Raw genomic sequence first — 14,786 nt, 5'->3', positions numbered from 1 at the left:
GAACTCAAAGAGAAATATTCTATATCCTCTTCTAAAACTTTGTGTTTCCTATTACATCTTTAATCCATATTCAGGGAACTTCTCTTTAAGGAGTAAAATGTGGCTCTGATTTTACTTCCAGTTGGTTAACTGTTGAACACCATTTAAATAATCCATCTCCCCCACTGATAATCAAAAATACCACTTTGTGGGGTGCCTAGCTGGCTCAGTCAGAGGAGCATGTGACTCTTGATCTCAGGATTGTAAGTTCAAGCCCCACAGTGGGTGTAGAGATTACTTAAAACTAAGTAAGTAGAAACTTAAAAAAATTACTATTTTTACAATAAATTGAATTCATGGGTATATGATCTTTTCCAAAAATTTCCTATGATGCTTGCCTATTTACCTCTCTACAGGATCTTCAGAACAAAAATGTCAACGTAAAAATATCCTACAGTTATCATGACTGAAACTGAATGAATGTAGACATCTTTATAGCATTGAAACTTCCATTTAGATCTAGAAACAGATATGGATCTCCATTTATTCAGAACTTCCGTTTTCCTTCAGTACAGATTATAATTTCCTTTCTATATAGAACCATAAGTAAATTAATCTATCATTTCATTTAGGGGGGTTGATAACAGAACTGAATTAGCCTCATGAAAAAAAATATCCAAATACTTCAAATTATTACATTTTAAGTATTTTTTCTATACTCTACAACACTTTAATTAGTAGTTCCTTTAAAGTTTAGACTATGTCTGTGACCCTGGGTGTTTTAAAATAGGGCTAAACTATTCAAGCTCTCTATTGTTTCAGTTTTAAATACTAAGGAATTTTTAGTTTTTTTTTTTTGCCTTTATTAACTATAGTCTTATCTTCTTCCCAATAGATTCTATTGTTTCAGTCACATCCAGAGCTTTAGATACTTCCTAAAACATATTCTATGTACCAGGTCACACTGAATTTCTGACCAACAAGGGAACACAGCCTTGGAGTCATGAGAGAGCCACTGTTATTCTAATAGCAAACTTTAAAAATACTACATGTTAATCCTCATTATCCACCTTAAGATGTTTCAGTTACAAAATTATTATAATCTCCCAGTACTGATATACTGCTTTCCAGAATTCACTCTTCAAAAGTAATTTTGAAGCAGGCTCTGAATGATACTGACTTAACATTTACCAAGCACTTAGTCTGGGTCAGGCACCATGCTAAGCACTTCATGCACATCAGATAGTTTAAATTTTCATAATCAAGGTTTTAAGAGGCGAGTAGTTTGATTACATTTACGTGTTTAAAAAGACCACCATGACAGTAGTGTGAAGAATGAACTTGAAGGGAATGAAACAGGATGTAAGACAAGTTTTTATATTGGAACAGTACAGGTGAAATGACTGTGTTTTGGAGTAGGACAATGAAGATTAAAAGTGGATGAATTCCAAAAATACCTAGCAGATATATTCATGGGGCTTGGTGACATAGGAGGTGAGGAAGAGCTGGATGCCTGAGATGACTCTACGGCATGAACTTTCTGATGATGAGTAAGGTGTACACTTTGTCTAAAGACTTTTCCACATTCCTTACATTCATAAGATCTCTCTCCAGTATGAATTCTTCTATGCAGATTAAGGTGTCCAATTTGACTAAAGGTTTTCCCACATTCATGACATTCATACGGTTTTTCTCCAGAATGAATTCTCTGATGAACAGTAAGGGATTGACGATGGCTAAAGGCTTTACCACATACACTACATTCATAAGGTTTCTCCCCAGTATGACATCTTTGATGACAAATAAGGGATGATTTTGTTCTAAATGCCTTCTCACATTCAACACATTCATAGGGCCTTTGGCCGGTATGGAGTCTCCGATGCTGAGAACGGGATGAGCTATCACTAAAAGCCTTTCCACATTCACTACATTTATAGGGTTTTTCTCCAGTATGAATTCTCTGATGTTGAATAAGGCGGGTAGTCTGGCTGAAGGCTTTACCACATTCATTACACTCATAAGGTTTCTCTCCTGTATGAATTTTATGATGTTGGGCAAGGTGTGCCCTCTGGTTGAAAGCTTTACCACATTCATTACATTCATAAGGTTTCTCTCCAGTATGAATTCTCTGATGAGTAGCCAGCTGTGAACTGATGCTAAAAGCTTTTCCACATTCTTTACATTCATAGGGTTTTTCACCAGTATGAATTCTCAAGTGACTAGCAAGGTGTATACTCTGTCTAAAAGCTTTCCCACATTCCTTGCATTCATAAGGTTTCTCTCCAGAATGCACTCTTTGATGTTGTGTGAGTGATGCATGATGGCTGAAGGCTTTCCCACAGACAACACATTCATATGGTTTCTCTCCGGTGTGAATCCTCTGATGGACAGTAAGGGAGGAGCCATAACTGAAGGTTTTTCCACACACTTGACATTTATATGGTTTTTCTCCAGTATGAATTCTCCTATGCTGAATAAGGCCTATGTGATCACTGAAAGCTTTCCCACAATCAATGCAATCAAAAGGTTTCTCCCCAGTGTGATAATACCTCCAGTGACGAATAAGGGATGTGTTCTGCCTGAAGGCTTTCTCACACTCAATACATTCATAGGGTCTTTTGCCAGTGTGACATCTCTGATGTCGGGCAAAGGATGAACCATCACTGAAGGCTTTCCCACATTCCTTACATTCATAGGGCTTCTCCCCCGTATGAATTCTCTGGTGCTGAGCAAGATGTGCAGGTTGGCTGAAGGCTTTTCTACATTCCATACATTTATACGGTTTTTCTCCAGTATGAATTCTTTGATGTTGAATAAGGTGTACGTTTTGGCTGAAGGCTTTCTTACATTCTTTACATTCAAAGAGTTTTTCTCCAGTATGTATCCTGTGATGTTGAACAAGGTGTTGACTCTGGTTAAAGGCTTTCCCACATTCTTTACATTCATATGGTTTTTCACCAGTATGAATTCTCTGATGAACAGTAAGGGAGGAGCTGTGGGTAAAAGTTTTCTCACATTCATTACATTTAAAAAGTTTCTTTCCTGCATAGACTTTCTTGTGTTTTACTACCACAGAATTTTGGGGAGAGCTTTTTTTATCTAACTTGTGATTATAAACATTTTCTTCTACATTGTCTAGATAGACAAATTTCCCAGATTTGTTGTATTTGCGATCTATTTCCTTAGTAAGGGTCTTGTTATGAGTGATTACTTCTTGCCTGATAAACGTCTCTTGACTTACCAACTGCCTCTCAAAAATATCTTCACATTTCCAATTTTTTCTGAAAGTAGAACACTCAAGTCCATAGCGTGTAATTCTCTCCATTAACACATTATCATACATAAAGTGCTTCAGAGGTAATTCTTGTGTCTCATATGTAGATCCCGAATCTGAAAAATATCAAAAAAGCAAATGCTTCCTTTATCATGGGATATAACAAAAGAAATATTTAATGTGGACAAAAATAGTGAATCCCACAAAATCTATTATGTAACGGCACATCAACTGAAAACTATGCAAGTGGATTTCAGAGCTCAGGGAAACATGGAAAAACTGATTAAGAGAATTAAATATAGGATAATGAGGTCTCAGAAAAGTAGGCTGCAATAATAATATTTTATTTTATCCTGTATTAACATAGCAGACTATAAATTAAACACCATTCCTCTGTTCTTTTTTTCCTAAGAGTTTATTTATTTGACAGCACAAGCAGGGGGAGTAGCAGAGGGAGAGGAATAATCAGGCTCCCCGCTGAACAGGGAGCCCAACACATGACCTGAGCTGAAGGCAGACCCTTAACTGAAGCAGACGAGGCATTCAGGTGCCCCCATTCTTCTATCTTTTCTCATTTCTAGTCGACTTACACATATAGGTAGGTTAATGTTGCTCAAATATCAGTATCATCACATAATTTCTGCTAATCAAAAATCTCCACAGATTCCCAGCAACCATAAACACCTAGCTTCATGACTTCCTTTGGGGTTTAGGTAAACTCCTAGACTAATCTTTTCATAACTAGAAAATAGTGTTTGTATGTATCATTGCTATATGTTTCAATACAGTGAACTCTTCATTTCTCAGAGATCCTTGAACTTCAGGCTGCATGGTAAGGCATTTTTCCATTCACCTTCTCATTTTCACCAGCTTACTAAGAGCGTCACTTCCCAGGCCACATCTTTTTTTTAAAGATTTATTTATTCATTCATTCATTCATTCATTCATTCATTCATTCATTCATTCATGAGAGACACAGAGAGAGAGAGGCAAGACACAGGCAAAGGGAGAAGCATGCTCCCTGCAGGGAGCCTGATGCAGGACTCAATCCCAGGACCCCGGGATCAGGACCTGAGCCACCCAGGCACCCTTGCCAGGCCACATCTTAATGGGGTTTTGCCATAAGTCTTTTTGAATAAACTACTTTCATAATGGTATGTAGGTGGGTATTACTATTATTAAGTTCTTTTTATGGCCACTTAAAATACCTCTCTTGCCTTGTGAGCTAGAATATAAGCTTCAGGGAAGAAATAAAAAAATGCTTTAAACACTGCTACTAAGTCACTTAACATATATCACAGAAACTCAGGCATATATAAGTTCTCAATAAATATATAATGAAGAAATTTGTGTTTTTTTAAGATTTTTATTTATTTATTCATAGAGACACACACAGAGAGAGAGGCAGAGACACAGGCAGAGAGATAGAGGCAGAGACACAGGCAGAGGGAGAAGCAGGCCCCATGCAGAGAGCCTGATGTGGGAACTTGATCCAGGGTCTCCAGGATCACGCCCTGGGCTGCAGGCGGCGCTAAACCACTGCGCCACTGGGGCTGCCCATAATGAAGAAATTTGTACTGAAGACATGATACTAAGAGGAAACTTCAGGGAAAAAGTTGCTATCGAGAAACGCAAAAGAGAAAGTGCTTTCTTTTCCTATCTTATCCATAATAAATTACTGACTAATCCAATGCTCCCTAAAGCAGTTTTCTACTATTTGTCAAGCATTATGGACATTAACATAATAAAAGGCCAACTGTTCTTGAGGAACATAGAAATGAAAATATGAAATATCAAGTGTGAGCCCATATGGTAAAAAGTAAAGCTCGTATAAAAGTTCAGAGATAGAAGAGATCAAATCTACTAAAGCAGTTAAGAAGGACTTTGAGAGGTTAACTAGCTTCCTACCCCTTCCTACTTGTTTCTTTCCTTCCTAACACTCAGCCTTCAGTAATTCTAGAATTGAGGACACAAAAGTTCAATGAATCAATCACCTATGGTTTATTTTTTTTTAATTTTTATTTATTTATGAGAGAGAGAGAGAGAGAGAGAGGCAGAGACACAGGCAGAGGGAGAAGCAGGCTCCATGCACCGGGAGCCCGATGTGGGATTCGATCCCGGGTCTCCAGGATCGCGCCCTGGGCCAAAGGCAGGTGCCAAACCTGCTGCGCCACCCAGGGATCCCCACCTATGGTTTATATTAAATAGACAACTAAGAGGAGAAATACTGGACAGAAAAACAGAAAGCTGGATACATCATGGATTCCTCCCATGAAGGTAGTCTTCAATACCACAACCTCCCAGAAAGGCTCAACCACTGAGCCACCGAGGTGCCTCACAAAGAAAGATTTAAAGCAGTAGGACAGGTTATGATTTTCAAGCACCTACTTTAGGAGTTAAGATTTAAGAAACAGAGAAGCTTATCTAAGTCTATATGGCAAAAGGAAAGAGAAGATGGGAGAGACCAGATAAAGACTTTTACAAATTGAGTAAGCTATTAGAGAGAGAAGACATTTGGGGAGCCATGGTACATAGTAAAGTTTCGGTTTTCTCCTCAGGATTTGAAGGCATGAGAAGAGTTTCCAAATATGATAAGAAGGGAGAATGTATCATCTTTGAAAATAGTTGAGCCATTATCTAGAAAGGATTCCCCTATCTGGTTCTCCCATACTCACCTGGGAATGGGCTTCTTGTCATCTCAGTCTTCATCTCCCAAGGTTCTTTCCCTTGCTCCAATAAAGAGATCACATATGGCTTGGAGATGCAAAGACCTGCATACAAAAAAAAAAAAAAAGACATGAAAATTGGCCATGTTTTGGGTATTTCAGAACTATAAGCCAGTTCCTTTATACCAATGGAATGACATAACATGAATGATTAGATCAAGGGGTAAAATACATTCTATTTTTTTAAAGACTGTATTTATTTATTCATGAGAGACACACAAAGAGACACACAGGATCATGCCCTGAGCCGAAGGCAGAGATGCTCAACCGCTGAGCCACCCAGGCATTTACCAAGGGGTAAAATACATTTTAGACACAGATTACATAAAGCTTTTGGCATAGTCTAGTGGGACTGCCAACAGTCAACTCTATAAGTTAAAGGATTTTCTAAGAGGCTAGGGGCAGAAATTCTGCCCAGTATTTTCACAGGATCATTAGACAGCCAGTAAGTGATGTATTGTAAAGAACCCCTAGAGACAGAGTTTGGAGTTTGAGTCAAGTTAACTGCCTGCTTTTAAAAACAAAACAAAACTCTTCAGGGGCATATAATAGAATCTACAGCCTCTACAATGTATTATTTACAATGTCTGAGATAAAATCCAAAATTATTACAACTAAGTAGAAAGAGGAAAAAGTGAATCACACTTAGGAAAATAAGCAATTAATGAAGAGTTAATCAGTGATAACACAGATGTTGGAATTAGTAAACCAGGATTTAATAATCACTATTATATCTATACCCAAAAAAGTAAAGGAAAATATGCTTAGAATTTCTCAGCAGAAAAATAGAAATTATAAAAGAGAACCAAATGGAAAGTTTAGAATTGAAAAATCTAGTATCTGAAATTTAAAAATTCACTACTTTGGGGTCACCTCAGTGGTGCAGTCAGTTAAGCATCTAACTCTTGGTTTCAGCTCAGGTCCTGACCTCAGTGTTGTGTATCAAGCCCTGTTTTGGGCTCTGTGCTCAGTGCAGTCTGCTTGACATTCTCTCTGCCTCTCCCCTACCATTTGTGTTCGCACTCTCTCTTTTTCAAATACATAAATCTTTTAAAAAATTTACATTGGCTTAACAAGACATTGAAGACACAAAAAGAGTAAGTAAGGGACACCTGGGTGGCTCAGCAGTTGAGAGTCTGCCTTTGGCTTAGGGTGTGATCCCAGGGCACGGGGTCCAGTCCCTCACTGGGCTTCCTGCATGGAGCCTGCTTCTCCCACTGCCTGTGTCTCTGCCATTCTCTCTGTCTCACATGAATAAATAAAATCTTAAAAAAAAAAAAAAAGAGTAAGTAAATTTGAAGTTAAGTTAGTAGAAACTATCTAATCTGACACTCAAAGAAAAAAGATTTTAAATAATGAACACAGATCCTCCTCAGTTACCTAGGGCATAATATCAAAGGTTCTAACATACTTGTAATTGAAATAGTAGGAGGGACAACAGAAAAAATTATTTGAAAAAATAAAAGTAAAAATTACTCAAATTTGATGAAAGGCATACATTTAGTTTCAAGATCAGTGAACCACAAGCAGAATAAAAGGGTTCTCTTAATAGCCAGTGAGGTGGCCCAGTGCCGAGAAGGGTCCAAGTAAGTTTCCTAAGAATATCTGAAGCCATTTTTATAGTTTGTGTCTCACCAGTTCAAGGACCTGAGCTGAAGACAGATGCCCATGATCTCTGGTCCTGGGATCAAGCCCTGTGTCAGGCACCACTCAGCAGGGAGTCTGCTTCTCCCTCTCTTTCTGCCCCTCCACCTCACTCGTGCTCTGTTACTCTCACTCAAATAAATAAATCTTTTTAAAAAATGTTTTAATAATAAATAAGAGTCCCTAACATAATTCTAAATTATGCAGAGAGGAAAATATTCTTACCCAGTGATACCAGGTTCTGATAGTTCTCCAACATCATATTCTTGTACAAATTCCTCTGAACAGGGTTCAACCATTCCCATTCATCCTGGGAAAAGTCTATTGCCACATCTTTGAATGTCACCAAGTCCTAAAATAAAATAAATACACTTTTGATCAACCAATGCCCATTTTCATGCATAACTCCAAGTTGAACCTTTAAATTGTTTCTACTTTATGTAAGAAATAGCCCTTGGAAGAGAAAAAAATTAAATCATTACAATATGAAGTTCCAACCTAAAATAATGGTTCTTGAAGTGTTAAATTGCACTGTATGCAAGGCTGCTAACCCATTTGTCAGCATGTGGAAATATGATGGACAGGTGGCCACAGGGCAGTAAATATGAGCCTCAAGGAATAACTTATACCTGTGGTTGAACCTTTAAAAACAAAAAAGATGGGACATCTGGTTGAGTGTCTGCCTTTGGCTCAGGGTATGATCCCAGGGTCCTGGGATTGAGTCCCACATTGGGCTCCCTGCAGGGAGCTTGCTTCTCCCTCTGCATCTCTCTGTCATTCATGAATAAATTAAAAAAAAAAAAAACTTTTACAAAAACAAAGATGATCTAAGTTGATATTTTGCAAGTGGTCCTCTATGAGATCCCAGTGTTTCAGAAGGGAAGGGGCACTGAACTAATAGGGCTGATTTTTTTTTTTCTTACACAATAAGAATAATGAGTATAATTAGAATGCAATTTTCTGATGCTATGCCATTAAGAACTAGCATGACATGGGGCACCTGTGTGGCTCAATGGTTGAGCATCTATCTGCCTGTGGCTCAGGTCATGGTCCCAGGGCCCTGGGTTTGAGTTCTGCGTCAGATTCCTTATAGGGAGCCTGTTTCTCCCTCTGCCTATGTCTCTGCCTCTCTCTCTGTGTCTCTCATGAATAAATAAATAAAATCTAAAAAAAAAGATCTCTCTCCCTCTGCACCTCCCTGCCCATGTGCTCTCTAAAATAAAAAAATATAATTAAAAAAGAAAACAGAAATACAAATAAAACTGAATTTAATCCAGGGCTCCTGGGTAGCTCAATCTGTTGAGCCTCCAATACTTGATTTCGGCTTAGGTAATGATCTGGAGGTCTTAGGATCAAGCCCATAGATGGACTCCATGCTCAGTGCAGTCTCTTGTCCCTCTCCCTCTGTTCCTCTCTTGGCTCCCCTGTACTAATTAATTAAATCTTAAAAAAAAAACCAAACTGAATGTTGTCCAGCAACAGAATCAAGTTAAGAAATCAGTTAAGAAAGAGATGAATTAAAAAAAAAAAAAAAAGAAAAGAAAAGAGATGAATTAGGGATGCCTGGGTGGCTCAGTGGTTAAGAGTTTGCCTTTGGCTCAGGGTGTGATCCTGGAGTCTTGGGATTGAGTCTCACATCGGGCTCCCTGCATGGAGCCTGCTTCTCCCTCTACCTGTGTCTCTGCCTCTCTCTCTCTCTCTGTGTCTCTCATGAATAAATAAATAAAATCTTAAAAAAAAGAGAGAGATGAATTATTCAATAAATGCCACTGGGTCAAATGGAGAGACAAGTGGGTGAAAAAAATGAACCCTTGCTTCACTTATCATAGGTTAAACATTTAATGTAACAATTTAAATTTAATGTAATTTTGAACCTTACTTTCACAGGAAAAAAAATCACAAAAATCAAATCTAAACTTAATCTACATACTTGGGATGGACAAGGGTTTTTTAAACAGAACCCCAAAACACAGAAGCTGTGAAGGGAAAAAACTAACTATATATGAACAAAATAACCCTGAAAGATGTATCTGTCTCCTAAGAACTGAAAAGCAAAGGGTGGTTTTGGGTCTTAAATTTCATTCTATCTATCTCACCTATTTAAATTTTTTTAATTTGTAAAAGTTGGGATGGCTGGGTGGCTCAGTGGTTGAGGTTTGCCTGTGGCTCAGTTTGTGACCCCAGGGTCCTGGGATCAAGTTCCACATCGGGCTGCTGGCGGGGAGCCTGCTTCTCTCTCTGCCTATGTTTCTGCCTTTCTCTCTGTGCCTCTCATGAATAAATAAGTAAAATCTTTAAAAAAAAAAAAAAAGAAGAAGAAGAAGAAGAAGAAGAAGAAGAAGAAGAAGTGGGAGGAGGAGGCTCAGAGGAGGCTCTATGCCTCATCATTTTTTTTTTAAGATTTTATTTAGGGATCCCTGGGTGGCGCAGCGGTTTGGCGCCTGCCTTTGGCCCAGGGCGCGATCCTGGAGACCCGGGATCGAATCCCACGTCAGGCTCCCGGTGCATGGAGCCTGCTTCTCCCTCTGCCTGTGTCTCTGCCTCTCTCTCTCTCTCTCTGTATGACTATCGTAAATAAATAAGAAAAAAAAAAAAGATTTTATTTATTCATTCATGAGACACAGAGAGAAGGAGAGGCAGAGACACAGGCAGAGGGAGAAGCAGGTTCCAGGCAGGGAGCCCAACATCTATGCCTCATCATACTCAGTTTTACTTACCCATTAAGCAGTTTGAGTTAGATAGTGTGCTCTGGGAAAAGTGGGAACCAGGCCTGTCAAGACGACTGTTACTTGAGGAATTTTCAAAAAAGAGGCTTTACTAAGTCCTAAAGACTAAGACTGCCTTTCATGGATGAGAATGGAATAACTGACCTGGGATATGGCTTTTACTAGTTCAACAGTCATTTCCACCTTCCCTTCCTGGCTTCTCTCTTGGAGAACAGCAGTGTCCTAGAGGACAGGGTGGAGAGAGACAAAGGGGTGTGAGAAGATGATGCCTGCTCTCTACTCCCAGAATCATCAGCCTAAAAATTCTGTCTTTCCCTTCTTCCTCCCAGCTTTCCATGATGCCACTGCCCAAATAACTGGAAGATTCTAGGTCACTGATGGCTACTGAGGACTGTAACTTAGAATTCTATTTCTCTTATGCTTGAGTTCCTAAATCTTTCTCCTAAAAGTTGCCTCCCCCTTCTTTGGTCTTATTTGTACAAGCAAAGGTGGGTCTTTCCCTTCCTGCATCTCTGCTTCATGCTTTGACACAGTCTACAATTTGGAAATCTGACTCCAGCACATCAGAGGCCAGGGTTATCACTCCACCCAAATATCCACAGGCCTCGCCTGCCTCTCACGCTGGAACAACGGACAACAGGACAATCTAGCATCCGATTCTGCCACCTTCACTCTCACCTCTGTCTTCAAGTCCCTTGGTTTCCCCTCATTTTGTTACCTAAAACTGAAGGTGTCTCGTGTTCTAGTCATGGGCTCCAGTCAGGCACCTCACCTACTGCTTTTTATTGGAATTCTTGAACTGGGAGCAGGGAACTCTGCTCTTGGATTCTTAGTTCATTGACACAGTACCAAAACCCAACACACATCAAGAAGCTAGTGCTATCAATCTTCTAAGTAGTCTCCCCACACACATCAGCCACTCTGGGCCAGCTACAAGCATACAGCATGACACACAAACCCTGACACAAGATCTCACCTACTTCCTGACCACAGAGGACAGAATGCCAAGCACCCAAAGGCAGGCACATCCTAGGCAGTCACATACACCATGGTCTCAGAGACCTGGATACAAACATACATGGTGAAATACAAGCATCACATATACACCCCACAATCTTATTCTCTCACACATAACACGGCTTACTGCCCTCCCATTTCTGTTTTGCTCACTCAAACACACTTCACAACCTAACAGAGGCTATATCTCTAAGCCTTCAGGGGACAATGGGCAGTTCACCTGGTCTCTCTCCTGCTCACTCTGGTCTCACACACAACCATGCCACTAGCTTCCTCTCTCTCACACACCAACATGATGGTCCCTCACACTCCACACTCACACACACAAACACATATGTTCTCAATGGACCCTTTCAAAGACACCTGGGTTTGTCACACAGAAATACTGTTCAAGAACAAAATTCAACTGAGGAAAATTTAAATATCCAATTGGCTCTGGGTGTTACACTATATGTTGGCAAACTGAATTTAAATAAAACATTTTTTAAAAATAAATAAATCCCAAATTAAAAAATATATCTAATTGGTTCTATTCATCAATTCAAGAACAGGGCTACCTCCTATCCTGCAAGTAGAGGGGAGCGCCATGGAGTTGTACAAAACAGACATTTTTACAGGAAGGAGAGTGGCGCAAGAAGTTATGAGCAAAAGAAAGGAAAGGATTGTTTCAGGCAAGATAACTTTCTCTTAAGTAGATTACCTCATCTTCCTTTGGGGGTTAGGAGAGGGCCCCTGTGACATGTTACCTCATTGGTGCCACCCAGAAAATTCTTGGCTGGTCAGTTAAAACTCCATTTCTGGGGTAGGGTGAAACTGCAGTTAGGATGAGTAAAAACTGCCCATATGAGGACTAAAAAGTGGGCCTAAAAAGTGCCAAACTGGACCTGTAGTTTTCTTTTTACCACTACAGAAACACATTGTGTAGCTGCTCCCTCTTCACACACACCAAATATAGTGCCCTCTCTCACACTCAGGCACCTCATAGAACAGACACACATACTGCACCAACATGCTGGCAGCCCACACTTTCTCTCACATACACACTTCCCACATCTCTGGCATCTCACATTTTCTCACACCTTCTCACATGTCCCACCTCTCTGGCATCTCACACTTTCTCTCACACACATACCTCCCACATCTCTGGCATCTTGCACTCACACACAAGACACACCCCACGTCTATGGCAGCTCACACTCTCTCACACACACGTCCCACATCTCTGGCAGCTCAGACTCTCACACACGTCCTACATCTCTGGCAGCTCAGACTGTCTCTCTCACACAGACACACACGCCCCTCATCTTTAGCAGCTCACACTCTCACACACGTCCCACATCTCTAGCAGCTCACACTCTCTCTCACACACATATCCCACATCTCTGGCAGCTCACACACACACCTTCCACTTCGTCTCTCCTGGAGCCTCGCACTCGAACTCACCTTCCACACACATGCACACCACTTCTCTCATTCTCGCTCTCACACTTCCCAGCATAACCTGGTCGCTCGCAGGCCTCTCGGGTCCAGCCTGCCTCACACGCTTACTCCGCGAGCTCGCCCCACCCATCTTCCCCAGCCGGGCAGCTGCTGGGGCCTCCGCGCACCCGCCCCCCGCGGGCCGCAGAACCGCGCCGCGCGGGCCTCTGGGAAATGTAGTCCGCGCAGGAAGGCTCCGCAGCGGCGTCCCCGTTAGGGCTGCACCGCTGGGATCAGGGCGGCCCGCCTCGGCTGTCCGGCCCGGCCTCCGGGCTCCGACTTGCGACCCGCGGTAACAGCCCAGCGGCCTCCGCCCGGAAACCACTACTCTCACCCGAAGGGCCGTAGGGGCCAACGCCCAGGCTCCGAGCGCGCAGGCGGTGAACCTCCCGAGGCGGGCGGAGTAAAGGGGGAGGAGCCCGAGGAGCTAGGGGCGGGGCCTAGCGGCAGGGGCGTGTCCTTGAGTTGTGGAGAACGAGAGGAGGAACCCGAGCGCCGGAGCGTGCGTGCCTGCGATTGAAAGCCGCGGGACTCGGAGGCGTGGCCCAGGAGGTGGGGGCATTACGGAGCCGGCGGGAGTGTGCGCAGGCGCGCAGAGAGCGCACACCACCTCCGCTCGCCTAGAGACCGGTAGCGTCCCTGGTTACCCGGTGGCGGGTTCTGCGAAGAGGCCCGCGCTGTCGCGGGCTCCCTGAGCGCGCTCAGGTGCGGTTTCTCCAGGCCATGCTGTATCTGCGGACCGTGGCGTGGCTCCGAGGGCGGTCCTCGTGCCTCCGTGGGAGCCTGGTTTTCTTCAGGAAAGAATAGGAAAAAACAGCGGCCGGGAACCCCGAAGATGTCCTAGCCCCAAAGTGATGGCAGCAAATTAGGAAATGTCTCTCCTGCCAAATGGGAGCGTCATCATTATCCTTACTGCTGAGAGGCAGTGAATGAGACGACGGCTCTGCAGCCAGCCTGCTGGGCTTGATTGAACTCGGTCCTGCCCCCTGCTATGGGGGACTAAGAAAACTAGAATAAGGAAAACTCATGCAGAGAAAAAAAAAAAAAAGACAAAATTCCCTAGCCTCTTGAGTTCTGATATTAACTGGATGGACAACACGAAGGAATGAGTAAAATAAAATAGTTTCCCAAATGATGGGAAAGGCTATGGAGAAACAGAAGGCAGGGTGGAGAAATAGAGAGTAGAGGAAATTAGAAGGTTTGCTTTGGAGAAATGAATAAAAGAGTAAAAATGGAGAGAAGATACCATCCACAATCCCACAATTCAGAACTGCTGCTAACACTTAACATTTGTACCATGTTGCATAAAACATATTTTCCTTTCACACCCTGGTTGCGATTTCCATACCTAAATAAACAGATAAGAAAAATGGGAGTATGTTGTACATAAACTCCATAACATTTTTCTACATCGTATGGTGAACATTGTTGCATACCAAAAGCATTCTTTAGTCCACTTTTAAATACTTGTCAAAATTATTGATTACCACAAGTAATTTGAACAAACTGCTGTTGTTGGGCTCAAAGTCCTGAATATTAAGCAAATTCTTTGTATACTTTCATCTCAAGTCTTGACCGACTGACCCTCCTGTTGGTGTAGTGTGGGTGCCTGGTAACTAAGTGTCATTCATTTCTGGGGTCAGAGATGCTCAGATTTGTGAGAATATACGAACCACGGAGGATTGTATACTGTATTTGTTATTGGAGAACTACAGAAATCATTTGGGTTGGAATACATTAGATTCTCCTACCCCGACATCTTGGTCTACCCTCCAGAGCTTCTGGCATCTTTCACTAGATCTAGGCCAATTCTACAGATAAAAATATAAACTCTGCACAAAATATGAAAAACAGTTATCTGAAAGCATCAGAGAGAGAGCAAAGGAGAAAAAAATGAAGAATAATGACTAAAATTTTCTCAATTTGATGAAAGCATAAAAT

The 14,786-nt window shown here is 41.6% G+C and overlaps 1 protein-coding gene across 1 annotated transcript; it reads right to left on the bottom strand.

Moving 5' to 3' along the window:
* Positions 1-1,358: 1,358 nt before the first annotated feature.
* LOC121484434 (zinc finger protein 471-like) lies at positions 1,359-13,155 on the bottom strand. Its single transcript, XM_041743700.1, is given in 6 exon segments — positions 1,359-1,662; positions 1,664-3,369; positions 5,929-6,024; positions 7,849-7,975; positions 10,494-10,571; positions 12,868-13,155. Coding segments are annotated over 6 exon segments (2,235 nt in total). The 5' UTR covers positions 12,937-13,155; the 3' UTR covers positions 1,359-1,503.
* Positions 13,156-14,786: the final 1,631 nt, after the last annotated feature.

Source organism: Vulpes lagopus, chromosome 2 (genome assembly GCF_018345385.1).
Source record: "Vulpes lagopus strain Blue_001 chromosome 2, ASM1834538v1, whole genome shotgun sequence".
Lineage (NCBI taxonomy): Eukaryota > Metazoa > Chordata > Mammalia > Carnivora > Canidae > Vulpes > Vulpes lagopus.
Note: the sequence above shows the minus strand (reverse complement) of the source record. Positions and strands in the feature narration are given on the sequence as shown.